Genomic DNA, 26702 nt, shown 5'->3' with positions numbered 1-26702 from the left:
CCCCTACTTGAAATGAAACAAGAGTTAAACTGCCCCTATGAGAACATTTCCAGCAAAATACTCCACTCTAAGAGCATTATCCATAAAACATTTTTAATTTCTTTTCATGCTTTCTAATGATGGGTTTTTTCTACACATCCTAAAGGATGGGTTTTTTCTCTTCTATTTTTAATGCATTCCGATAATTTCTTCCCTCGAAACTATATATATGCATATATCTCATATGAAGTTCTGAAGAAATAAACTAGAGAGAGAAAGAGAGAGAGAGAGAGTTGGAATTACTGGATTAATTCTAGATTGAAATTCGTTCTGAGTCAGTGTCATGTTCAAGCAAGAGCAATTCTAGCAAGCGCTTTTTCTTACCATTCACCCAAATGCCAAGGTGATTTGTCCTCTTAATTTTCAAATATTCCTTTCCTCAGTTATATTACTTAATCATTAATCCTTTTTAGCAAATGCAATCTACCTCAAGATTGTTGCAAACAAGAGGAGTTATCTAGGGTTTACTATAGTTTGAACACAAGGTTTATTTTATAGTTTGCATTGCTATACAAAATTAATTATGAATGTATGAAGTAGGGAACCATTATATGTTGATGATACCTCTTTTTATATATATATATATATATATATATTACAAAAATTCTCTTTGATTTCATTGAAATTAAAGAGGCAATCATCAACATATTTAATTTCTTGCCCAAAAAAAAAATGACTCTTTAGTTTCTCCTTTTCTTTTGTTCTTCATGGCGCCATTTCCAAGACCAATCCTTGTCCATCAAGAACAAAGACAAAATATATCCGGCATGCATCCACATAAAGACATAAACATCAAGGAAGGGGAGACAATGAACAGGAGCTTTGTCCTTGATTCTTATAATATCCTCAAGTCTAATAAGGTTTGACGATTGTGAACCAGATGTAGACAACTTTCATAATGTTAGTAGGAAGATTGGAAAGCTCCATGGTATGTAGTTTAGCCATGGAGTCATAGCTTTGACAGCATCTTGAAGCATTGCATATTTGGAAATTGTGAAAGTCTTCTATGCTTCTTTATACAAGCAAGGGTTGCTGTAAAATGCTTACAACCCTACATGTAATTCAACAATCAAGGCAATGACCAGAATCATGTTGCAAAATTTCAAGAATTTTACATAGGATGTAGTACGACCTGTGGATAGCTTACAAGATACCTCTTGCATTGAAGCTTCTGTCTTTTGTCTACCTCCTTGATTTTTATATTGACTTACATATAGTTTTGTAACACTTCCACATAATAATGAACTAGTTATGCATTGGTGGTACCCCTGTGATTGTGGTGCATTCCGAAAAATTTGAACTCAGGTAAATATTACAGGATAGGTCTACCTCTCCTCTCTCTCTCTCTCTCTCTCTCTCTCTCTCTCTCTCTAAAAAAATCCTTAAATAATTTATTAAGCTAAATCTTTACATAATACAACATTTTGTAATAAGTTTGTGTAAAACTAACAAAGAGATTAGACGAGTCAAGCATAGTGAAAAATATATAATAAAATATTTTGTACACAAATGTTGGTGAATTAATCTACTATTTAGCCACTGCTACTCTACCGAAATCCATACTTGATGATTGAACAAGCAAATGTGACCTATCTATAGTATGAAATTTTTTGGTTAAATCACCCACATCGAGGTATAACATCATTTTTGTAGTTCAAGTCTAGACTAGGTTCAGTTAAAAGTAAAACAATGAATGTTATGGATGATTATTATTGAAAATTGTAGTAAAAATTAATGGATACTAATAAAAGAAAATCATTTTTAGATCATAACATTGATAATCACAATTTTGTTTTTGGTACAAGGAAAATAAAATTTAAAATTTATTTATTGAAATAGCTTTCAAGATTAATGATGCTAATTTTCTCGTTATATTGTATAGCAGCTGTCACAGTAGCATAGTAATCAAATAACAGTCATTCTTGCGTGTGTATAACTCATCATAATGTCTTTGACTGTAATTTTACAAGCTAGCTCAGATAAACGGTGTCGTCTTTTTACCCGCACAGCATTTTTATTATCCTATAAATAGTTCGTGCGGACGGTCGCAAGGACTAGAGTGGATTGCGCATCTTTCCGCCCTCCCTTCTTCTTTCCAGAAGCTATCGCACGCTCCTGGACTTCCCCAGCTCCCCCAGCCTCGCTCCGGCCGATCCCCCTCGCGGGAAAACTTCTCTCCGACGAGATTTTCCGACGAGCATGGCCGGAAAGCCCCCCTCCCTCTCCACCTGCTCTCTCCAGCGCTCTCTCCTCACGCTCGCCGCCCTAACCCTCATCTCCTTCACCTTCCTCTCCCTCCGATCCCTCCGATCTCCCCCCCAATACGCGTCCCACCTCTCCTCTTCCTCCAAATCCTCCCCCGGATTCGCCCTCGGTGAATACCCCGGCGCCGACGAAGCCTCGGATCACTCATCGTCGTCGTCGATCTACCATTCGCCGGAGGTCTTTCGGAGGAACTACGCCGAGATGGAGAGGAAATTTAAGGTTTTTATATACCCGGATGGGGATCCCAATACCTATTACCAGACGCCGAGGAAGCTTACGGGGAAGTACGCGAGTGAAGGGTACTTCTTCCAGAACATCCGGGAGAGCCGATTCCGCACCGATGATCCCGATCAGGCGGACCTCTTCTTCATCCCCATTTCTCCTCACAAGATGAGAGGGAAGGTAGGGTTCTTGAAATTTTCCTCCTTTCTTTCCTTTTGTTCTACTTTTTGCGATATTCGCAGTTTATAAAACATGAAATCTTGGATTTCGTCATTCTTTGTTTTTTTCCCTTTATTTCCCTAATATGTGTTGAGTTCTTTATATGCCCACCCTCCGTCTGGGTACTTCGGTTTATTAGATTCGATAAGGCTCTCTACTTTTTATCTGCTTCAAGAAAGGCCAAAAACTTGGCAGGTCAAGCCAAGAAAACAGGGAAGAAAGTGATGAGTTACTGCTCTTTTATTAGTGCTTCATTGTTGTACTCGCATTGTGAAGAAGTCTTGAAAGTGAAAATTTGAGCAGTTTGTGAGCAAAGCTTGGTTCACTGAAGTTGTCATGTTTAGTGGAGGGGATGATTTTTGGAGCGACTTGTATCTTGATGGCTGAGCAAGTTGTGGGGTGTGGACTATCACCTGATGACAATAGATCAGTTGACAGTGATAGGTCATTGCATCTGGAAGATGGTCCCATTCGTTGGTATTTCCAGTGGATGCAGATAAACTTTGAGTTCTTTCTTTGGTCTTTGGTGAATTTTCAGGAAAGCTCTCAGCTATCACTTCACTGGAAGATGATAATTGCACAACATACTATCAGCATGCTTCTAGATAATCATACACAATTGAACATCCTACAGATTGCATGTTTGCTTCTAGAGAATCATACACAATTGAACATCGTAGAGATTGCACTTTAAGTTGATTTCTTTCTCATTGCTCCCTCTTAGAATGATACTGGTTAGGATTATAAGGGATTTAAGTTTGAAGAAATTATCCAGACAATTCCCATAGGCTCACCTGCGTGATAAGAAATTTTCACAACCTCTCTAAGACATGGAAATTGAGGATGTATGAAGATAATCGCAAATAGTTGGAGAAGGCATGATGGTTTGGGCTAGGTTCTCATCTTTTGATGCCTACACCTTGAATTTTGGAACTTGGATCTAAGAACCCACTGCCTTAGATCAAAAAACTTACAAAAAAGGGGAGTTCATTCCAACAGTAGTAAAAAAAGTTTCTACTTTCCCCTATCGATCAGTAACTTTTCTTGACAAATTGTGATGATTTATCGGAAATTTACTACCAAAAGATGATTAAAACTGGCCATTAGAGGAGAACCTTGAAACCTCTTCAAGAGAATCTCACAGGGCTTGAAGTAGTCCATGTCTTGTAAAAAGATCTTGACCACCTGTTTATGATGTTCCCGAGGGTCGGATATGAGCTAGCAGATTTTTTCCTCTGTAGTTTAGACAAATACGAAGCCTAAAGTGCCCAACCATATCATACCATATCTGTGTTGCAGGTTAACACATAGCTTTTCAAGGTCAAACTCTCGTTAACCTATGCTTAAACACCTCAAATAGCCTCTTTTTTGTTGTTGTTGTTGGTGTCATCGTCATCTCATTGGCATTGTTGTTGTTGTTGTCATCAACATTTTCTTTTTGTCATCATTTTTGCTGCCGTTGTCATCATCATCATCATGCAATTTTGCTTTAAAAAATCATTTCATTTCAGTTTTGCAAAAACATGCCTATTTTTTAATTTCTTTTCCCTACAGAAATTGGCCCATTTGGGACTTTACTGGTCCATTTCTGCCCTTACCTTCATGCTAATATAGAAACAGTCTCACGTGTGTGCTGATTTCTACAATGTGTATCTATAAGCTAAATGTGTGCATTCAGGGTGGGCGCATAATGTTCCAGCAAAGTTCAATATGAGTCATTTCTGCAAAAAAGAAATAGGTGGCCTTTTTTGTGGCAAAAACTCCTATCATCATCACGGTCATTATCGTATAAAACACAATATTTTAAGCCTTTCCATATATGACTCATGAGTTCTTTTTATTATTGGAGGCTGTGGTATGGTCCCTTAGTGCGCATTCACCACGCTTCAAGTCAAACATGCTTTGGAGACATCTCTACAAACGTTGATTTGAAGATTCTTTTATTATTGGAGGTTGTGGTATGGTCCCTTAGTGCACAATCACTACACTTCAAGTCAAACATGCTTTGGAGACAACTCTGCAAGCATTGGTTTGAAGATCTTCTGAATGAGGGAAAAAAGGATGGAAAGAAAAATGAAGCAGGAAGAACCAGAATTGATCTCAGCAAAAACTGCTTTAACACCTATTCTCAATGTCCTTTTATGCCCAAACTTGGTCTAACATAAATCAAAAGAATGTTATGTACTCTTTCTCTTTCTGACCCCACAATTATAATTAGAAGATCAAAAACACTAATGGTCAGTTGTAGGAGTAGTGGATTGGCCAGATGTAGCACTGGCCATGTTTTGCTCTTCTGCCTGTTTCTTCTCTACTTCTGTTTTTTATTTCCCTTTATCTCTCTTTTCCTCTTTTTTTTTTTTTGTGCTTCCTATCCTATCTGAACCAAAAAGATTGATGCCCCTCCCTATGTTCATAAACTAGAAAAGAGGCTGTGAGCTCATCTGTGTTTCAAAAACTTCAGAGTTTGATCCTAGTACTTACATCACTTTCTTGGTTGATTGGTACATGTTGTGGAGTCTGTAACTTAAGATACAAATTTATTACTACAGAAAGGGACCATGATTGATCTCTTATTTGTTGCTCCTGAGGACACCTATAAGTTTCAGAATTAGTCCCTAAAGTAGAATCATCATGAGAAGAACCCTGGGAGTTTCCTAATACTAAAAGAGAAAAATTGACAAATGGAAAAAATGAAGCTAACCCTAGGCTACATCAGAAGTTATTCCATGACATTCACTCCAAGAAGAAAAGTGGTAACTTCAAGGCCCTACATATGCCACAATTTTGTAAGGGAGAAACCAAGAAGTCAACCCATGAAACCTGGGATATGCCCTCATTGGTTATCATGATTCCAAGTAAAATGGACCTTGTTAGATGAGTATTAACTAATAGGTTATGCGAATCAGAGTAGATAGATGACCCTCCGTTGACAATTTTCTTGACAAGTTTTTTGAAGAAGACTGATCATTGTTCTTTGATTCCATGATTAATATATTCATGTGAAAGTATACTTAAAAGACAACCTTCCATATGAATGAAGAGTAAAATTTGCTTCCTTAGTCACATATCACACAGGCAATTGTATATGGTCTTTGCTGGATGTATTACCTAGGGCTTTGAGAGATCTAGTTTTCACTGATGTATCAGAATGCCTCTACCTCTACTTTAGGTGTATTTGAGTAGGAATCTCCCGCATTAACCCCCCCAGCACCCCCCCCCCCCCCCAAACAAAACACACACACACACACACAAAAAAAAAAGGGGGAATAATATGAAGTTATAGAATATCATTTATGGGCCTGTATTTCCACTTCAGTCTTCTATCAATTAGCATACCAATTTTACATTTTCGTTGTTACGGTTGGTTTTTGATGGTTTGATGTACTCTAAGGGTGTGAGCGTGATCAGAAATGGTAAGTTCTCCTTTTCTTCTCTTCCTTTTTCTTTCATTACCTAGGCAGATTTGATTTGTTATTGATGATTATGTAATTATCAAAAAACTAAAAAAGCTTACATATGGAATATAAATTTTAGGAGGTTATAAGCAATATTCCTAGAAAAACTTGTAATGCATCTCTGAAATTCAAACTTTCCTTCTTTAATGATTCTTTAACTACCTACCTATCAATTTTCTAGCCTCTCTAATCGATGAGAGCAACTTCCCCGTTGAGATTCATCTAAAAAAGAAAGCCCCAAGCAAGGGAGCAGAAGGATTTCTAGAAAGCCAGAAATCATAGTTTCTTTCATGTGTCTGTGTATTTTATGAGTAATTATTTCTTATATTTTATATATCAGTTCTCTTTTAACTACTAAAATCACAATAAAAGTTCACGTGACTTATTGAATGCTTTTACATTGTTTTTGTTAAAGTCGACTATGGTAAATTGTATTTAACTATTAGCTATATTTTTTTCCATAAGTACATTCTTTTTTATTATCATTTCACTTTTGGCATTAGCCGTTTGCTTTCTCAATATATTGTGTAGCAAACATACTGTTTTTTCTCTTTGTTATGATTGTAATAATGTATTTGCAATGCCAACATTTTGTGATGTGACATATTTGCTGGGTTCTTTGTTGATAACGTGCAACGTTTTCTTTTCCATTTCCTGTTTAGCGAATCAGTCATATAGTACACCTGCCTTCTGTCTCAACAGGCATTTTATTAGCATGAAAATGTCCACCACATGCTGGCATTCATCATAATATCCAGGTGTCAACTGACACTTGTTTTCTTGTCCATATAGATCTGTTTATGCAGCATATAGATTATTTATGCATATAAAATGCATCCTGTAAAATGAATTTTTAATTTACGTTATGAAAATAATTAGGAATATCATGTCTATTTTAAGGATGATGGTAAAAACTGATGTTTTGTAATGTCTAAACGAGAAAGCTCTTTAAGTTACCATTTGATTGATTTGTTGACATCTTTTTGTATGTAATGGACTTCCAATCATACAGGGCACATCGTACGAGAATATGACAATGATAGTTCAGAATTATGTTGAAGGCTTGATAAGCAAATACCCTTATTGGAACAGGACATTAGGTGCAGATCACTTTCTTGTTACTTGCCATGATGTTGGTGTGAGGGCATTTGAAGGGCTTCCATTTCTTATAAAGAATTCCATCCGAGTCGTCTGTTCGCCAAGCTATGATGTTGGATATATCCCACACAAAGATGTTGCTCTTCCTCAAGTACTGCAGCCATTTGCTCTTCCAGCAGGAGGAAATGATATTGAGAACAGGTTAAATAGGACTTGATTGTTTTCCTTTTTGCTCTGGCATAGAAAGATTTACTTGAAAACTTCCATATTCAATAGTCATTGTGCTGTACCGGTGATGGGGCTCTTTATAATTTCTTATCTGTAAATGTTAATTAATCCTTAGTAGGATAATATCTTATCTAAATCATGCGAGCAGGGCATAAAAGATTTTCTATATTTGATTTGACAATTTTTATATAAAATCCACCAATTGCTTGTCACTCTTTATATGTTGCTGCTAATCCCACAAGCTATGTCATTTTATTCGTTAGCTCTATGATGCATTGAGGATCGACGGTTGGAGGAACTTCACATTGAAAAAATAATTTAAAAAAAAGAAGGAAAATGGTGCTAAATGGATATTAGTATCACTCAGCAATGAGAATGTATTTCTCCTTAAGGATTGCATGTATTGTCTCCAGATAATTCAGAAGTAGAAGCTGGTGAGCTCAACTGAAACAGACTCTATACTATAACTTTTACATTCATAGCTCGGTGCTAGTTTAATTTCCATAAGCTGAAAAAAAATCTGACCGCATTCTGGTGAATAGTAGATTGACTTAATGAATGAATTGCTTTTTGTCTAGCAATCTGAAGTCATTTTTTGAAAATAAAATATCTCTGCATTTATAGCGTCCATTATGTAAATATGATTAGGGTGGTCTATTGTCTTGTGTCTCTAAGTTCATCATTTATGTGACTCTGAGAATGTACTCATAATTTCTGACAGTATGCTTACAGATTTATTTAGTTATGTATGTTGTTTTCTGTTGTAAGCTGAAGTGTTTTTTTTAAAAAAGTGCCTTCTCTGATTGTATAGCTTCCATGATGTAAATGTCGTTGAAATAAGACCTTTTCGTGTCTTTCAGTTCTTCTGTTATGTGCATTCTGAGAATGTATGTGCAATTTCACCATGTCTTTGCAGAATTTTATCTCTAATGATTTGTTTTATGTGGTCATCAGGACAATACTTGGATTTTGGGCTGGCCATCGGAATTCTAAGATAAGAGTTATTTTAGCACGTGCATGGGAGAATGACACAGAGCTTGCTATCAGCAATAATCGCATAAGCAGAGCTATTGGAGAGTTGGTATATCAAAAGCAGTTTTACAGGACTAAGTTCTGCATATGTCCAGGTGGCTCCCAAGTTAATAGTGCTCGCATAGCTGACTCCATTCACTATGGATGTATTCCTGGTCAGAGCCCCACCTTTAAATGTCCTTCTCAGTAGTTATTTACATATATACTCCCAGGAAAGTTTTATCATGGCAATATTACTAGCTCTCTTGAAGTAATATGTTTTTAAATTATACTGCTGCTCATAATTTTCCTACATCCAGTTGCATTTTGCTGACAAGGGCTCATATTTTCTTTCTTTTCAGTAATTTTGTCTAATTACTATGACTTGCCGTTCAATGACATCCTTGACTGGCATAAGTTTTCTCTCATTCTCAAGGAGAGTGATGTCTACCAGTTGAAGTCCATTCTCAAGACCATATCTCATGAAGAATTTATTGCATTACATAAGTCTTTAGTTGAGGTAAGTTACTATGTGCTATGCATAATTTGTGGTGGTCAAGATTTGTTACTTGTTTGACTTAGTAATTAACTTCATATATAGCTCTTACATTGCAAATCTCCATTTTTCACTGTATTATCATGCCTCAGTCTGTTATTGGTTCTGTAGTAGGCTAAATATGTGTATATCAAATACTGACTCATATTCTACTTGATATGGTGTTTTAATATAATATATTGTCGATTAGAAGTACCGAAGGGGAATTTCTTATTCCCTTTGGTATTCTAAGCCATCTGTAGCAAATACTAACTCATATCCTGGGGCAAGGACTGGCACATTTCGTCCCGTACCTGCACGGGTCAAGGGCTCACTGTATTTGTATTATGTTATAAGGTGTTGACTCGTGATGTGTGCTGGCATAGGAAGATGTGTCAGTCTGTAAAAGTATTTAGACATAGAATATTAAGACATGCTACCTTTTCTGTTTCTCTAAATAACAATCGCTATAAACATGTTTTAAACAAATAAATGTTGTTTATAATTAATGAATAGAAAGCTATGATGACAAATATTCCTAATAGTCATAATCTTGGTTTGAAGTTTGTTTGGAACTTCAGAACAAAAACCAAGGATCTATGCGGACACTAATATACAGAAGTCTATGAGGAGATCCTCACCTGGATTGTTGAGAATACTCTGAGATAGGGGTGATAGGGGCACAGACCCCAGACAATCATCTATGTTAAGTTTAATTATCTATGTTAAGTTTTGGCATGACACTAATAGCAGATACTCATTATGGAAAACTTCCAACTTGAATTCTTTCAAATAAAATTTGTCATACAAATGGGCATAGTTATTCATTGTTTAACTTGTTGGAAATATGCTTGGGAAACAATGTAGATTTCTTCCTACGTTACACATAACATCTAGAAATATCTAACGTGTTTCAAGTAACTTGAATTGAATACTACATCACCAGTATAAGCCATTAAAAAGTACAAGATTGTTGGCAACTGATAATATGGAACTCTCAGTTCTCACAACAAAATTGAAAACTTTAACCGTACTGTGATATCAACAGCATATACAAATGCTAGATATATTCCATTTGTTTCCTGAATTTATGGCTAATATGTTTTCAGGTTCAAAAACACTTTGAGTGGCATTCACCTCCAGTTCCTTATGATGCATTCCACATGGTAATGTACGACCTTTGGCTACGACACCATGTCATCAAGTACTAGACTACTGGTATTTCTGTATGCTGGCTTTTTGCACCAAGCTTGGGGATTGGTTGAGAAGAGGGCTAGTCCCTTCAATATGTACAGCTTCAAGTGTGTAAGAATATATAAAAATTTTGTTCTTCATCCACTCCCTTGCATTTGGATAGATTTGTTAAATGAGGCAGCGGTGTAAACCGGTGCAATGTAGAGTAGGCGGCCATCTATGCCCTAAGCTATCTGTTCCGTTGTGCGTCATGGATGGCAATTAACCATCTAATTTGAGTATGATAATCGGGAGTGTTTTTGTCGGCACTCTAATGCAACACGTTTCCCCCTTACAGCGCCACAACCACACTCTTGTAATTTTATGATGACAATTCTTTTGTAAAATGCAATTTATTTATTTATCTTTCCGTTTCATGTAATTGATGGTCACAAAGAGCTAGGCTTTTAAAAGGTTATAATATGCTTTTCCAAGAAAAAAGTGTTTTAATTTATCCACCAGTTGAAAAGATAGCTTCAACTATGCAAGTAAACTCGCTTGCACATGGTTTCTCGTGCATTTTGATGCTTTGAAGGTGCTTGTCAAATTGTTCATGGAAATAGTTAGTTTCTGAAATTTTGTATGTAAATATGATGTTTTTGAGGGATGTAGTTGCAAAATTCCCCCAATGAGAATAGATTAACGCTGACGGTAAGGAAGCAGGATTAGCCAGCCTGAAATTTCTAAATGCAGGAGCTGTTACGACCTGGGCATGCGACCTTTTCTCCCCCAAGAATGATTGCTATGATGCTATTCTTCCTTTAAGTTAATGTAAAGGGATATTATTTTAATATTCTTCATTAAAATGTATGGTATTTTTGCCACAGTATTAATTATTTTTTTCAGTTTTCTCTGAGAACTCAGAAAGTTACTGCTGAATGTGGAAAGGGTGTTTTAAAACTTGCTACTTTAATGTGAGGAGGAACTTTGGTATGAATATTTTTTTGAAGACCGAGTACTGGTGAATGGTGAATGGAGTAGTGTGTAAAATATTGGATGTTTTCAGGTGTCATGGTTGCTGCTCTTCTCTCATAAGAGGAAGCACTTCCACATTCTCCAAGGTATGGCTGGTCCGTCCGTTCAACAATTTGGTGCATCAAAGCAACTGCTTTACTTTTCCGGGTTTTTAAATGACATCATGCTAACATATAAATCTTTTGAAGAGATTAATACATGGTGAATTATATCCTTGTAATCTTTTACTAAAGGTTCCAGCTTATCAAGATGGCAGTTGGACCTAGGCTCAAATCCTGTGTACACCATTGTTTGGGGTGCTTGGGGAAGGGCTAACCACAAACAGCTTCTCTGTTATGTAGTTCATTGCCTGCAGACCCTTCTTTCAAAAAAAAAAAGAAAAAAAAAAAGGAAAGAAAAGAAAAAAAGAATTGCTTGTAAAACTTTGGCCTAACCCTCACAAAGATTACCCTCCTACTTAAATGTTTCTCTAGCTTGAAGATCAGCTTTTTGAAGGTTTAAAGCCACACCGGCAGGTCTTGCAGGTGGACAGCTCTCTGGTGAACCGAGCACCAGCATAAATAACACTGAAATTTCGTTCAGACGACATTAAGTTTATTGTTTTTATACCTTATTTACCAGATTCAGAGACAACATGTTTACAGTAAACATGATTGCAAAAAAGAAGAATTCGGTTAGGAGGAGGTGTGAATAGCTAGCTATTCAGATGCGCCAAAAGTGCTCAGCAACCTGCAAGGTTCAGCCTAGATGTCAACTGAAATTATAAAAGTAACCTAGTGATGCTAGAGAAATCAACAGCATGCCAGATTGCTCAAATATTTCTTCCATTCCTGGCAAAATTTAGTCGATCATCTCATATTAGCTCTCCTTTCACTTTGATGTTGATCAAGATAGATAAAATGTCCACAACAATCGAGAAAACATTACATCTACAGCAAGTACTCGAGGAAAGTCGCCATAAAGAAATCTGTTCATTATAGAGAAGGGGTGAAAATGGTCGTGCCTCGTCTGAATGACTCTGTTTTCAGAACTCATTTGGATGTTGGATTAGCAAAGGACGACTACAGCATAACTCATCAAACAGACATACATTGAACTCTTCCTCAGAAGCCCAAAAGGCCAATCTTTTCATGCTCACAGCTAAGAAATTCACACGAGTCAGCTACATATGAGAATAACCGGAACATGAAGTTATTGCATCAACAGTCACAATTTGAAGAACGAGTTAACAAATTTCCATCCAAAATTTTCACTCAGAGAAGTGATACTCTATAACAACATTCCGGGAGGCCCTTGGGAAGGTTGACACCTTGCGTCTAAACTTTGCATGCTCCAAACCATCCTTCGAAGGCACGATGGTCATTTTCTCAAGCGCTCGCAAGTTTTTCAACAGAAACCTCACCAGCTCCAGCCCAGTCTTGCTCTCATCAATGTTCTCCAGCCTAGCAGTCTTCAACTGCCTCGCCATCCTCCTAATTCCTAGCTCTCTTTGCTTCTCTCTAGCAGTAGCACGTCCTTTTCGCACCGACTGCGATGGCTGAAACCAACTAAAAATTTTCAATGTAAAACGGTCGGCTACTTGTGAAGCAAAGGATGATTCAAAAGATAAAGCATGCTTGCGAGCTTACAAGAAGAATAAACCTACCGTGACGCTCACTGAAAGGGTTTCCAGATATGGGCAGCTCCTCAGCAATGGAGCTATGGCTCCAAGACCGTCTTCTCTGCGCTCCATAAACAACACCAGATGCTTCACGCCTTCTTGCACGCCGTCCGGTAGACCGGGCGCTCGCGCGAGATGCTTCAAGAAAAGTGGAAGGATACAGAATTAAATCGTTCACACAACAAACCATCAAATTTTCTTGGTTAGATTTGGGCTCATGCTATGCGTATACCCTGATGCACCACGACGACAGCGTCAGACTTCTCGCGCCGCCGACCATCTGGAAAAGCTTGACCAAACGCTCCTGGCAATCCTCCTCAGCTTCCCACATCAAGGAGGGAGCTCTCAAACCCAAAACCACCTCATCCAAACGCTGCAAGTTCTCCATGCAATGCTCGTCGGCGGCTCCACCAACATAATGAAGAGTCTTCAGACGTGGCGCCGAGACACGAATCCGAGCCGGGTCGACCCAGCTGCATTTAGATATCACCAGAGTAGTGAGCTTGCGAGCACCGTCGATCTCGAGAACGTCCGTCCGGCACTCCTCGACGACCAGCTCCTCCAAGAGCACGCAGTTTGAGAAGAGGTCTTGGAAGAAGGATCCTTTCGATAGCGATATCGACGTCAGGTGCAGCACCCTGAGCCTCGGAAGGCCGGCAGGCGAGGGCAGCTCGAAGGCGTAGCAGCGGAGCCTCAGCTTCAAGGAGGTGATGGAGCCGCAGCGGAAGATGGAATCGGGGAGCCGCCTCGTCCGCGATCTCGGAAGGCAGAGCTCGAGGTCTTGGACTCGGCGAGCGACGGCGAAGGCGAGCCAGGACTCGAGTCGGGGGTCGGGGCCGCCGCCGCCGCCGCGGGCGTCGTCGAGGGAGAGGCGGAGCTTGGTGAGGTGGGGGAGGGCGAAGAGGGCGACGGCGGAGTCGGCGAAGTCGGCGAAGGCGGCCCGGCGGCCGCGGGCTTTGGGGAAGAGGGAGAGGTCGAGGTCGAGGACAGGGGAGAAGGTCCAGGCGTAGCGCCAACGCTTGGAGAGGACGGAGGTGGCCACGGCCTCCTTCATGGGTAGGAAGGAAACGATGCGGCCGCAGATGTCGTCCGCGAGGCCGCTGATGGGGTCGTACGCTTCTGTTGGTACGATGTGCTTGGTTCTCATGAGGTGCTCGAGATTATTCCCTCAAGAGGAGTATTGATTGAAGCTATAATTCAGGGGAACAAAAAAAAAACATTAAAGAAATCAATCCATGGAGGTCATGGAAGGGGGGCTTTGGTTTTGCAGGTTTGCTAATAGGAGAGGCAGATCTGAGATTCTGAATACGACTCCTCGGTGGTTTTTATCGTTTCTTAAAAAATTATATAATGGATTGAGTTTTTGTCGGAAAAGGACTCGTTTTAACTAGATTGAGTCCACGGAGCAACACGCATAAAGATTAGATAAATTAAAAAGAGCGGAACATCTAAGCTTCCTTATATGTTGCTTCGCAGTTGGATTGTGTTGTGGATCTGACCAACCAAAAATTATATCATATTGACTCAAACTTGTAAGTTTTAATGGGACGAGATTCCGGTGGACGACACGAATACTTATTGTGACAAAAAGTGTTGTTTGGGTTACTGATGCTAGGATGATATTCCTGGTCAAGAGTTGCAGAGGAGGGGTGAAATTTGACTACTTGAAGATTATTGAGTTAGAGTTCCACAGATTTTGACTAGATTCTTCATTTCTTTTGTTTTGACCAAGGATGCTTGTTTTCCTGCAGGTGCGTCCGCGTGGTACGAAGGGACTTGGTTGGAGTTAGCAAAAGAGATACAAAGAGGTATTCACAACTGGTACAAGAAGAAATCTTCAATACTGACTCCTACAGGGGTTTTTATTTTTCTTACTTTCATATATGAAGAAAAAGTGATCAAGGAGTGAAAGAAATCAATTTTAGGACCCAATTCTATACTGAGTATCCCGTATTTAAATGTTGTGGCACTACCATGAGCCAATACATGACCTTGGAGTGATAACAAATTAAAAAATACAATGATCTCAGACAATAGAACAAATGGTAATGACTATTGGAAACAAAATTATTTGTTCTTTCAATATGTTTTTGAGTTGTCTTTGTTTCTCTCATTTTCCTTTCCTAGCTTCAGCCGGTAATGCTTCAATAATTATTTGTAGACAAGAAAAGTACTTCGAACAATTATTTATATCATGATGAAATTTTAGTATATTATACTAAGTTTAATTAGTCATTCAAAATCAAAAAAAAAAAATCAGACGAATGATCAGAAGGAGATGTAGACATGAAAAATAGGTAAATGATCAGATAATAAAGTTTAATGCGTACCGATTTATGTCCTTTTAGTGAAGCCTCAAATTAATAACTAAAGTATATTTACAATTATGGTTCTATTCGAACATGTCCTCTCGATATAAAAATACTAATAGAAAAAAAAAAAAAAAACTCCAGTCCAATCTTCTTCATAAAATATGGTTTGCCTAATGGATCCTATTTTCTTTAAGAATATGATAAATCTAATTGGCTATGAATGTTAATTTTCCTTTTCATCATTTCCAACCAATTAAGATGGGATTTCCTCACAATATACATAATGGTGGACAGATGATACAATTAGGAACTTCAAAACCCCTCACCCTTGATTTTATATTGTATACATAGTCTAACTTGCATCATATAACTAAATCAAATTTGGAAAGTAGTCAATCCTTGTTAAGTAGTGGTAAATTCATTCTTCTTGAAGTTGACTAAAAGATTTATATTCGGTAAATGACACAGCATATTATTTTTCTGATGGGATACATTCTTCACATATTATTGCACACTGATATTCTACTCTCGCGAGATATAAAGAACAAATAAGTTATTGAATTATAAAACATGAAATTGACATATTGATTAATTAAAAGCACCATAAATTTACAAAAGAAATAATGCACAAGTTTCCAGGGTCTTTTTTAATATTATTCTTTATGTGACTAGGATGGTGTAAGACCAATAAAAGTATCTAATTTATCCATGGTTACATCAAGCTTACATGATTGATTCATAACACAATCTAGAGGAAGGAGAAGAGAGACTTTTAATATTCTGATCTATTACAATGGATTGTCCTTGAGACTGTACCTAAATTAACAGTGGGCATTTTTTTTTAATACAATACCTATTATTTAACACACTCTCGGAACCAAAAGAATAGAAGCATTTTTATGCATTTCAAACATCTATAGCAATATTTAAAATGACCGCAAGAGAGACTTTATTCTACATTAACAACTATTCCATAAAATTTCAAAAATAATATATGGAAATGAACTTTTGCGATGAAGAATAACAAAATGAACTAAAGGTTTGCATGCTGTATATTAGAGATAAATGTCGGCATTGGGAAAATACAATTATGCATAAATGCATGTAATTCATATGACTTATATGCTTCAACAATGGAGGAGTTAGATAACATCATGGATAACATCTCTATCATATTAGAAAAAACCATTGTTTTAATAATTAAGGTTTTATAAATATCAATTGAGGTAGAATGTTACGATTTTTGCATAAATTTCAAAAATAACTTTTTATAAATATCACAACTATACGAGAAAGGATTTGGAAAATTTGCAGAATTTTGAGAGATCAGGATTCCGAAAGCATTACAAAACTTTTTTCATTATTATGAAAATATAAGAATATTGATCATTATAAGCCAATTAGGCAAAATAAGGCCTTTGGTTAATTGCAGTCTTCGAACAATGAATAATATTAGGTCAAATTTTTTAGATAATTAATAACTCAGTAATAACTGATAAGGCTAAGATCAAAAAGGATCGACAAATAGGAGTGAAAAGAAGCATGAAAAAATGTATAAAATGAATATAATAAAGTACGATTAGCTTAGGGGGAAAAATTCAAGAGAAGTATCACTTTATGTCTGGGTAGATTTCAAAAATTCATAAGATGAGCAGTGAAGCTCCTACCTACACAATGAAAAGTCGTTGTGGGTAGATAGGTCAACAATATATTATGGGGCCAATCTTGTGTCAGCCGGATATTTGGCAAAATGGCTTTGATGGATCGGCGATAACATTTAGGGCATATCAAGTTCCATTAGTGCGACCTGAAAAGAAACAAACCTTCAAACCAAGTGATAGCATTGCAAGAGCAAATGCCGTTGGCATGTGTTGAATATTTGAGTAATTACTTATGAGTATTTATTGAATATATTCATATATGTACAAAGAGAGGCATTTTGGTCTGTCCAACAATAAAACAAATACATTTACATGCAATAAATATATGCCTTCTGTCAATTTTATGTTTTGCAAAAATATCATAATACTTCATGGTTTTAAACCTATCAACTGTGTATTTATTGCACCGGTATATACATACATGCACATGTATGTGAAAACATAAACAATAGCTTAGCAAAAATTAGGTTACGGATATTTATCTTTCAAAGAATCGATTCTTTAGTTATTAAACTCTAATCCTACTTAAAAGTTATGCCTCTTCCACCAGCCTCTAAATACAAATGTACCAAAAATATACTATTGTAGATAAAAAAATATTCTTGATAGAAAGGGAGAGAACCTGCGGAAAGTAAAATGACCTAGGTCTAGATTCTTGGGAATAGCTTTGCCATCCAAAATAGATCCAAATAATTTTTACTTCTTCTTGTTATCACCATTATTATCTTGAATCTTGTCGAAGCCAAATGAAACCCTAGAACAATTAGATGTTCCATTTCGCAATTAAAATTTTTTGATATCTATTTGGTTGTGCGATCTATATTCTCTACTTACATCACTAATCATTGAGTCGTCCAAATACATTCAACATGATCCTACATTTATTTTTAGTTGTACTTTTTTTTTTGTTGAAACGGCAAATTTTATATAAATAAGTATATCCTGCCAAATCACGATTAAAAAAAAGGTACGATGAATAAGGTATGCCTTTTACTTTTCAAAATTTGCCTTGCACACTCCTTTTAACTTTAACTTTGTACATGTGCGACAGGGTCTACACATGAGAGAGAGAGAGAGAGAGAGAGAGAGAGAGGTATGAGAATATGCAACAATAAGAGTGGGGTTGAGCTCATTTGACATACATAGAAAAAGGAATATTTTTTTGTTCTTCATTCAAGCTTTGCTTTGCCATGAAATAGCAAAATTTTAGCATAACATTTTTGGTGGTCGTTTTTTCTTAAGGAAACAATTTAAGGTGGCCTTTGTCGGATTGTGTTCTCGACGTATGCATTTATATCGTTTTTTTTTGTTATCAGTAAAAACCTCACTAAATAATGGCCATGTCCTCACGTAACAAATAATAGCAACAGTGCATATGTCTAAGAAAGCAAACTTTATATGATGAGAAAGCATGAAATAAGAAGTTTCTGGCCATCAGAAATATGAATTACTCAATACCGGGTATAGCTGTGCCCAAAGATGATGTTCACCTCCCAAAAGTACCTGCTTTTGTTTCTTCCATCATGCATTCCATCAGAACAGCACGTACCAGTAATTGCTGGTTTAATTGATGTCTGGAAGGGTACAACTTGCCAATGAGAGAAATATATCACCCTTGATTACAGCCATGCAAGTCATGCTGGAGGACTGAAAGTCTCATAAGAACCTTCAGCGCTTTTAATTTTCATTCGAAGACAATGATGTTTTGAAATAGAAGTGGGAAGTGCATGGTTTGCGCACAAGGTAAAAATCAAAAAGAGGTGACTTCCGTTCCACGGCCTTGGCCATGTTTTATGATATATCGAACAGAAAAAAAAAGAAAGAAAAAAAACTGCCTCTGTCTTTAAGCTTAAATAATTCCTAGATATGGAAGCGCTTATTCCTCAGAGCAACAACACAAAGTTTCAGAGAGTCATATGATGTGCAGAAAAGAAACTTGCTGAAGAGATACTGAGATTAGTTAACCAAATTTGCCTTGATAAGACAGTTTATTTTACAATAAGAGGATAGATGATGTTACACTTATATGATTACAGATGTTGATTGATCGCTGCAACAGAAAGAAAAGGTGCAACAGTGATAATCAATGGAAAAGCTAACTTGCAAGCTTGTCGATGCCCAAATAAATTGTAATCTTGACCTGAGGCTGGTTAACCAGACTGATGTATAGCATTCTCTGCACCAAGGATCCTCTTATTTTGAGTAACTAAAAGAGTGCTTGTTTCTTTATATTTGGACCATCTTGGGAGACTCTTCTCCCCATTCCTCAGTTTGGCAGAAAGCATTCTAAAGAGGCCCCTAAAGTAAGTTGCCACTGCTGCCATAATTTCTCTGCATAATGGAAAAAAAGGGCACACCGTTCAAGCCTGACAGGGAAAATTATTTATGGAAAATTGAAAGACAAACTAGACATATATGATGAGGAACCTAATTCCATATGCATTAAATATTAGAAGGCAAGTGGATTGGGGTTTATCATGACTTCTGTAAAGCTTGTTTATTAGACGCATATGATGAATTCATCATTATCCACATATTCAAAATCTGATTGGAGAACAGATTTCAAGAGTCTAGGGATGACTGAGTTAAGATAGACAACTTAATGCTAGGAACTCTACAGAAGAAGAAAATATTCATGAGCTGCGACTCAGATGATCATGTAGAGAAGTTCGAAAAGAACAGGGGAATATGTCGCATAGCGAGGAACTTATGTTCTGCAAAAGAAATTAGCAAACTTCATTTCATGCTTCGATCAGTTCTTTTTTCTATTTTTAAGTAACATATATTTGCCACAAAAAAGATACATTTTCAGTCAAAATGCTATCAAGACCAGTGAAACTGCCAAAGCTGCTTTTTTATCTAAAATACCTTTGTCCAACCTGTTTTCTCACCCTGATAGAAATGGGTACATTTAGGATCCCAGTCTAGAATCCAGAATATAAGAAGATGTGTACAAAACGTAAACAGGAAAATACGACCATAGAAAATAGGTTGACATTTCGAACTTATGTGCTAAAAGGATTAAAAAAAGATGAGACAGATGCCCAGATTAAGGGTAACCTGAGTATGACATGAGATCAAATGGTGGATTCTACTAAGATGTAAGAAAAGTACTTGAAGAGTCTGAGGATGAGCATTATTATGTATTAGTTTCCTGAATGTCATGCACATGACTCCCATGGTGAGGTGATAGGAAAGAAGAAAAAGAGGACCATTGGTCCATTAGCTTTAAAAAAAAATAATAATAAAAAGGATGTGGAGTCATTCCAGAAAGAGAGTCCAACCTCAATCAATTTAAGAGGGGAAAGTTCGGAAATATCATAAACATGGTGTGGAAAGCTTGGGGTGGAGTGCAATCCCAAGCATTTGCATTATATACAGAGAAATACAGAAAGAAACAAGGCAAGCATCAAGATTCAATGATAAATATTGAAGGCAGGCTGTTGTCTTTAGGATATCACGAGAGAAGCAACAAAGAAGACATGAAAAAATAGAAGGCTAAGCTAAAAGGCCAACGAAGTTGGGATGCGCCATATGACGATTCCCAGAAAGGTTGGGCTAAAAGTAATGTAAGAAAATGACCAATTATTAGCTGTGATTTGTGACTGGAGAAGTAGAATACTGAGTCACATTGGGAGCACTGGGAGTAACAAGATACAATTTCAATTAAAGATGAAATTGTGAAAAGATAGAGTGGATATTGTCAGGAGTTGGTCAACTTGATCTTTAGAAGAGAGAGAGAGAGCGATGTAAAAGAAGCATGTTTTCAGAGGCTACACATGTACCATTGTTTAATTGAGGCAAACAGGTAAAGGCTTCAGAAAGGAGGCAAAAAGACAGGATAACTGGAATACAAATAGATCTAGATGAAATAGATAAAAAGCAGAAGAACCTTTCATGGAACCAAGCTGTGCTGCTTTACTAGGTTACTCCATGAGGTTACAGATAAACGATAATGGAAGTGCACTTGACATCCCAAACTATGAAGCCAGGATGGCTGACGAATAGTAATGAGAGCTTCTATTTCGAAACTATGACATTGCTCAAAACTAAAGATGGTCTATACACAGTGGAAAACTCTTTATTCAGAAAAAATTTTAGGACCTATGTGTTCAACACAATTTAAATAGATTAACATAAGACTACAAAATTAAGAAACTAGACATAAAGAAATATGAAGAATAACAAGATATTCCAAGCAGAATTTGTTAAACAAATTCTTGATTATATTTTTTTATAAAAAAAGGAAGAATGATTGAAGATTTAGAAATATGAGAGGACAACATGAGTTTTGTGCAACAATAAACAAAGCATATAAAGTTTTTTTTAATAAAACAGTGTCAACAATACTGATTTTTTTAAAAAAAATCAAGCTGCTATAATCAAATTGATCTAATCACCTAAGCAATTGACGAAAGATTTACACAAGTTCTGGTTGCAATAGGAAAAATCATGATATGAATAATAGTAATGTATTGAAATCAAGAAGGAAATATAAGAGGAAGCAACGGAAATTTTAGTAAGTCATTGAGTTTGTTTTGGTTAAACCTACAAGTCAAAGAGAGCCACACAGCACATTCAGCACAGAGATACAATGGCAGGATAAGAGCATAGTTAAATATGCCAGAATTATATACAATTATTAGAGGATAAAAGGCTATAAAATCCATATATAGTAAAATTTAGAACTACAAATGCAATATAAGTTAAAAAAAGAAAGGGGGGCATATCCAAGATGTATTACAATGGAATATCAGAGAATGATTATTTTCTCCTTTGTCTACAAAAGAATAGGAAAATGGATAAAGTCATTCCAACCAAACTATGGTATATGTTTCTTGAGTGATGTGCCCAGCATGACATTAAGTCTTGAAGTAGTTATAAGGCAATGGACTAATGATTTTATATGGCCCAAAATGTTGAAATAGAGAAGTTCCAGGCATGCAAGCTGAGTGTGCAGAGACAAGAATCCTAAAAAATGGTTGATATTACTAGGAGGAAGAAAAAGGTGTCTCCTGGTAACTACAGTCCAGTGGTTTGTATAGAATGCCTTCCTGTGCTTTACAGCGGCAGGATGTCGATAGATGTACACAATCTGGATTGGATTTGAGGATTCCAATTTTTTTCTACTAAACATCAAGGATTGAATGGTCAACAACCGAAACAACTTCAATGTTAAGTCTTTCAGGTGTCAGCAAACAAGTGAATAAAATATGTCAAGTTTAGATAAAAGACTGAATAAAAGTTTTTTTAACTTAGGCACTTATTTTAGATGCTAAGATTCAAGATAATACCAAAAACCATCCTATAAATTTTACACCTTTTAACCCTCGCAGCTGAATAATGATCAAAATAACAAAAAACAAGATTGGTGGAGATAAACAACATACTTCTGGATATAGAATAATATAAGGCTTAGAAAATTTCACCGTTTTTCTCACTTAGAGCATAAGAACTGGGACAAGTAAACAATCAAACGTGGAATGGGAAAAGTTTGGAGAAATACAAACACCCATTTCACTGTCTTTACTCTTTACTTATAAACCTATAATATGGCACTTAAACTAGTTCTAAGTTTCATCTTCACTTAAAGGCAAGAAAAGAGATCAAGCACAATACTCATTCTTAGAAGCATGCTAAAAGATAGAGTATCAAATGCATTTTTCACATCTCCAAGACAGGATGATATAGTACAAACAACACTACAGTGCAACTATTTAAAATAATGCTATCATTTTAAAGTTAAAAATATATATACTTACAGTGGAGAGCAGGGAGACCGGCCACCATTTAGATAGAACACAAACAAGTATGAATCATAATGCTGGCCCTGAATGTAGTAAAAACTTGGCAATCTTCTTACAAGCCTAAATAGCATCTTCTTATAGAAACTGATGGCTGGCTGGTTGTAAGCAATAACATGCAAATATACTGCTCTGCAGCTAGGCATGCTTGAAGCATATTTAATTACCTCCCGAACCAGTGAAGTAGCTGCAAATATCATGATGATAAGAAGACATTCAATTAAATGAAGCATAAAGGAAATGAATGAACTTATAATCATCAGAGAAGGTAACAACCTATGCCAAGGTTTCTATAATGCTCTACCACACCAAGTGTCAAGATATAGACTAGTATTTGATTTTTTCTTGAAGGATCGTATCTGAGCAAATCCTCAATCTGCATAAGCAATGTACAAATGTAAATTATTAGCTACAGTTGAAGATTAGAAGTCATGGAATTTCAAAATTACAAGTCCAAAACACCTCGCTTTCTGTTACTGGGATAATACGTGTAGTGACAAATCCAATTAGTTCATCATTTTGACCATCAAGCCTGCTAATGTCAACAGCAGCCCAAGAGACAATTCCATGGCCATTGACCACATCGAGGAAGAATTCTCTCTCATACCTGCAAAGTATAATTTCCTTTCATGTAGTCTAAACAGCAATATCCCCCCCCCCCCCCCAAGGCTTCACAAAAATCATATGTGAAACATATGCACATCAGAACTACATTGCACACCTTATAGGAAATAAAGCAGCATGGATCTGCTCAAGAACTTCAAAATCAGAAGGTTGTATGGGCCTGTAAATAATAGTTGGACGATGTGCAGCTCCTGGGTCTAACATGAGAAGTTTCACTATTGGCCCCTTGCAGCAGAAGATATTTGAAGAATATGTGTGTACACTTCTGTGTCCATTTATGCCACATCTGATTCATCAGGCATGCTGTCATCACTCATTTTCTTTATAAAATGTGTTCTCTGGAGCCCTGTGATAATCAGAGAATACTATAATATCCCATTCTAAATTCCCTGATAGAAGCATGGGGATCATTTTCATCATACGCACAAAACATGTTAAAAGTCAATAAACTGTGCAAAGAATGGGACATCATGTCAAATGTGCTAATTAATGTTAGATAGCTTTGTATAAAATATCATACTATAATGCAATATTAGGACACAGAAAATTTACTAGATAATAGGATCATGCAGAAACAAAAGCACACAACCAAACATAGTCACAGTAATCTCCAAGTTATTCAAATACCTCTATTTAAGTCATAATTTATTATTGACCAAATGTTTTTTTCTCCAAAATTCACAAGTTATCCAAAATTCACTAAATTCACGATTATTAACAAACTTCTTAGAGAACATAATCACTTAAAACTCGGGGAATGTTGATTGACCAATAATGCCTGATGTTGATCAGCTACAATTATTTATTCTTGGCATTCTCATGTTATCAATAAGCATATACACACTTATACCTAAGACTGCCAATGAGAACCAGTAAATTGATCTATATACATGATCCCTCTTTCTTAGAAATTTGAAAAGAACAATTATTAAAGAATTTATCTGATTTGAATTTGAGTATATGATGATCTAAATCTGAGCAAAGAGAGTCCTAACCCCCAACACACACATAAACACAAAGGGTGGAAAAAAACTCTATGGCCCTAAGTCACTTCGGTCAGCTCCAATTGCAGCCCCCCAACCCAATTGGAAACCCTAATTTCATCTCCCTTCTAGCATGACATCGGGTATCCCTCCAATCTATGTCCCCCTCTTGCAACTTGTGCACTCCAGTCTCCTCTACACTCCTGATCACTTTACCACCACCACCATTACCCTCCCTTACCCCTATCTAATCGTGCAAATCTTACCTCACTACCAATCACCTCTTGGACTATCTTATTCCACCTCTACAATCCCCTCTTTCTCTTTAAACCTGAACTTGCATCTAAAAAGGATTGTTATCATATTGTTCCTTCATTTTATACAATATGGATATAGATTTCTACAAACATCTAGGGTCCATTCATTGCCATCACCCCACCCTCAATTTTTCTCTCTACTTGTGTGTGTCTGATTTATTTTAAACAACTCTTCCCATTTTTACAGGGCCCACTTAATAAATCAAGATATGATCGATCAAATTTGAGACTTTCTCCTTTAGTACAAAAAAAATGAGAATTTTTTGCAACAACATCTAAAGGCTAAATATAAAGCTTATATGATATGTCACAAATTCCAAGTGACTAATAAGCAACACTATGGAGAACCCCTAAAGTAGGAAGATTACAGATGAAGAGAGCCAAAGACCAGGTTTGTAAGAACTATGTGCGTATCTGAGTTACCTAACTAATTTTCATTTTTTCCTTATGCTACTTATTATGCATTCTTTTCACACTTCTGCTTAATTTTTTGCATTTTCCCTGAATCCGGACTATTTTTCCAATACACCAAAATTGCAATCATAGACATTTTGTTTACAGGAAACATGTTACCATCATTATTTAGCTACGACCTTAAAATTTGAAACTTGTAACCATCATTATTTAGCTACGACCTTATAATTTGAAACTTGTTACCATCATTATTTAGCTACAACCTTATAATTTGAAACTTACTTTTCAAACCCAAAAAGGCCAGTTGAAATTAGGAAGGTAATGATAGCCAAAAAATGGGTCTTCTCTATCGAAAAAAATATGCTAAGGAATTTTGGCGCTTTCTTTTCTGATTTCCCTTTTCTTTTAGTACGCAAATTGACCTAAGAAGCTTGAAAGCAGAACTATAGTCAAACTCAGATTCAATGAACTTCCCCATAAAAAGGCGATTCCTTCATGAACTACCAATATAGAGAAAAATTAAAAAACAAGTATTCATATGGTTTTGCGACACTCGTTAAGATCAAGATCTTGAAGACAAAGAGGCTATTTAACGATGTCTAAACAATACTGAAACCAAAGAAAACCAACACACACATGAAGAAAAATCTAAGGCTGAAAATTCATTGTTTTTAAATCTTTTTTAAGAATAAATTAAAAAAAAAAAAAACAAAAAGCAAAAGTCATCGAAAATGATACACACCAAGTAACAGACAGGAAACACCTAGATATCAAGATTTAATCTTTGTATCATTAAAGAAAAAAGAGAGCAGGAAGTCCATTGCCCTAACCCTGATGCATTCATTAATCATCAAAATCCTGCTACCGAATACGAAAAGAAAAAGAAAACTATATCCAATAAGAGTCTTAATACCATTCCAATATACACCCATAAATCATTCGATGATTCGATTAGCCATAAAAAAAGAACCCATCAACCATGGATAAAGAAAACCATATTCAAGATGAGTCTTAATTCCATTCCAATACATACTCCCAACTTGTTCGATGATTCGATTAGCTATAAGAGAAGAACCCATCAAACATAGATAAAGCCCATCAAATTCCAGTGCAAGAATAGCTCCAAATTTATCCCAAGAACCGGCCTTTTCGGACGAAAAAGATCAAGAGAAAGAGAACGAATACAATTGAATCGCTTCTAACGAGGGCGGAATTGGAGCTGGTACCTTCGATCCATGGAAGAAGAATTCTTGAAATGGCCCGCAAAGAGATCGTTTCGATGGTGGGTCGAGGAATCGGAACGGATTCTTTTCCCCCCCTATCCCGCTCTAAGGTTGGCGTTGGCGTACCGCTCCTTATTTTAGAGAGCACAGGAGAAGTCAAATGGGAATTCCGATACTAGGATACTCCGCCGGAACATCTTACGTGTTGCAAGAATTTTATCTCCCACAACCCCCGTTCTGGTTCAGTTGATCAAACGAATGGACGGTCTAGAATTGATCTTCCTTGGTCCATATATTTCCCCCCTCGTTTTGTTTAGTTGCTTACATATTACATAAAACAAAATTAAGGTGCAAGGAAACGAGATGCTGAACAAAAATAAATAAATAAATAAATAAAGACCTCATCTCCATGCAGTCAAATGAT

General features: G+C 36.6%; 3 protein-coding genes across 4 annotated transcripts; 1 reads left to right on the top strand and 2 right to left on the bottom strand.

Moving 5' to 3' along the window:
- Positions 1-2097: 2097 nt before the first annotated feature.
- LOC103714590 (probable glycosyltransferase At5g03795) lies at positions 2098-10684 on the top strand. Its single transcript, XM_008801891.4, has 5 exons — positions 2098-2706; positions 7213-7499; positions 8481-8713; positions 8900-9057; positions 10182-10684. The coding sequence occupies exons 1-5, from the start codon at positions 2239-2241 to the stop codon at positions 10281-10283; spliced, it is 1248 nt and encodes a 415-aa protein (XP_008800113.1). The 5' UTR covers positions 2098-2238; the 3' UTR covers positions 10284-10684.
- A 1339-nt stretch (positions 10685-12023) lies between these two features.
- LOC103714599 (F-box/LRR-repeat protein At4g14103-like) lies at positions 12024-14549 on the bottom strand. Its single transcript, XM_017844618.3, has 3 exons — positions 13173-14549; positions 12926-13078; positions 12024-12817 (listed from the first exon to the last, which is right to left on the bottom strand). The coding sequence occupies exons 1-3, from the start codon at positions 14085-14087 to the stop codon at positions 12530-12532; spliced, it is 1356 nt and encodes a 451-aa protein (XP_017700107.2). The 5' UTR covers positions 14088-14549; the 3' UTR covers positions 12024-12529.
- A 4286-nt stretch (positions 14550-18835) lies between these two features.
- LOC103714589 (histone acetyltransferase MCC1) lies at positions 18836-26435 on the bottom strand. Of its 2 annotated transcripts, none has more exons than XM_008801890.3 (6): positions 26282-26435; positions 23439-23687; positions 23180-23324; positions 22994-23093; positions 22676-22904; positions 18836-19244 (listed from the first exon to the last, which is right to left on the bottom strand). In XM_008801890.3, the coding sequence occupies exons 2-6, from the start codon at positions 23543-23545 to the stop codon at positions 19064-19066; spliced, it is 762 nt and encodes a 253-aa protein (XP_008800112.1). In that variant the 5' UTR covers positions 23546-23687; positions 26282-26435; the 3' UTR covers positions 18836-19063. The 2 variants fall into 2 exon arrangements, with proteins under 2 accessions (XP_008800112.1, XP_026663269.1); XM_026807468.2 differs by having other exon boundaries at positions 23439-23730; positions 26282-26404.
- Between the last annotated feature and the right edge of the window lie 267 nt (positions 26436-26702).

The sequence above is a fragment of the Phoenix dactylifera genome, chromosome 2 (genome assembly GCF_009389715.1).
Source record: "Phoenix dactylifera cultivar Barhee BC4 chromosome 2, palm_55x_up_171113_PBpolish2nd_filt_p, whole genome shotgun sequence".
Lineage (NCBI taxonomy): Eukaryota > Viridiplantae > Streptophyta > Magnoliopsida > Arecales > Arecaceae > Phoenix > Phoenix dactylifera.
Note: the sequence above shows the minus strand (reverse complement) of the source record. Positions and strands in the feature narration are given on the sequence as shown.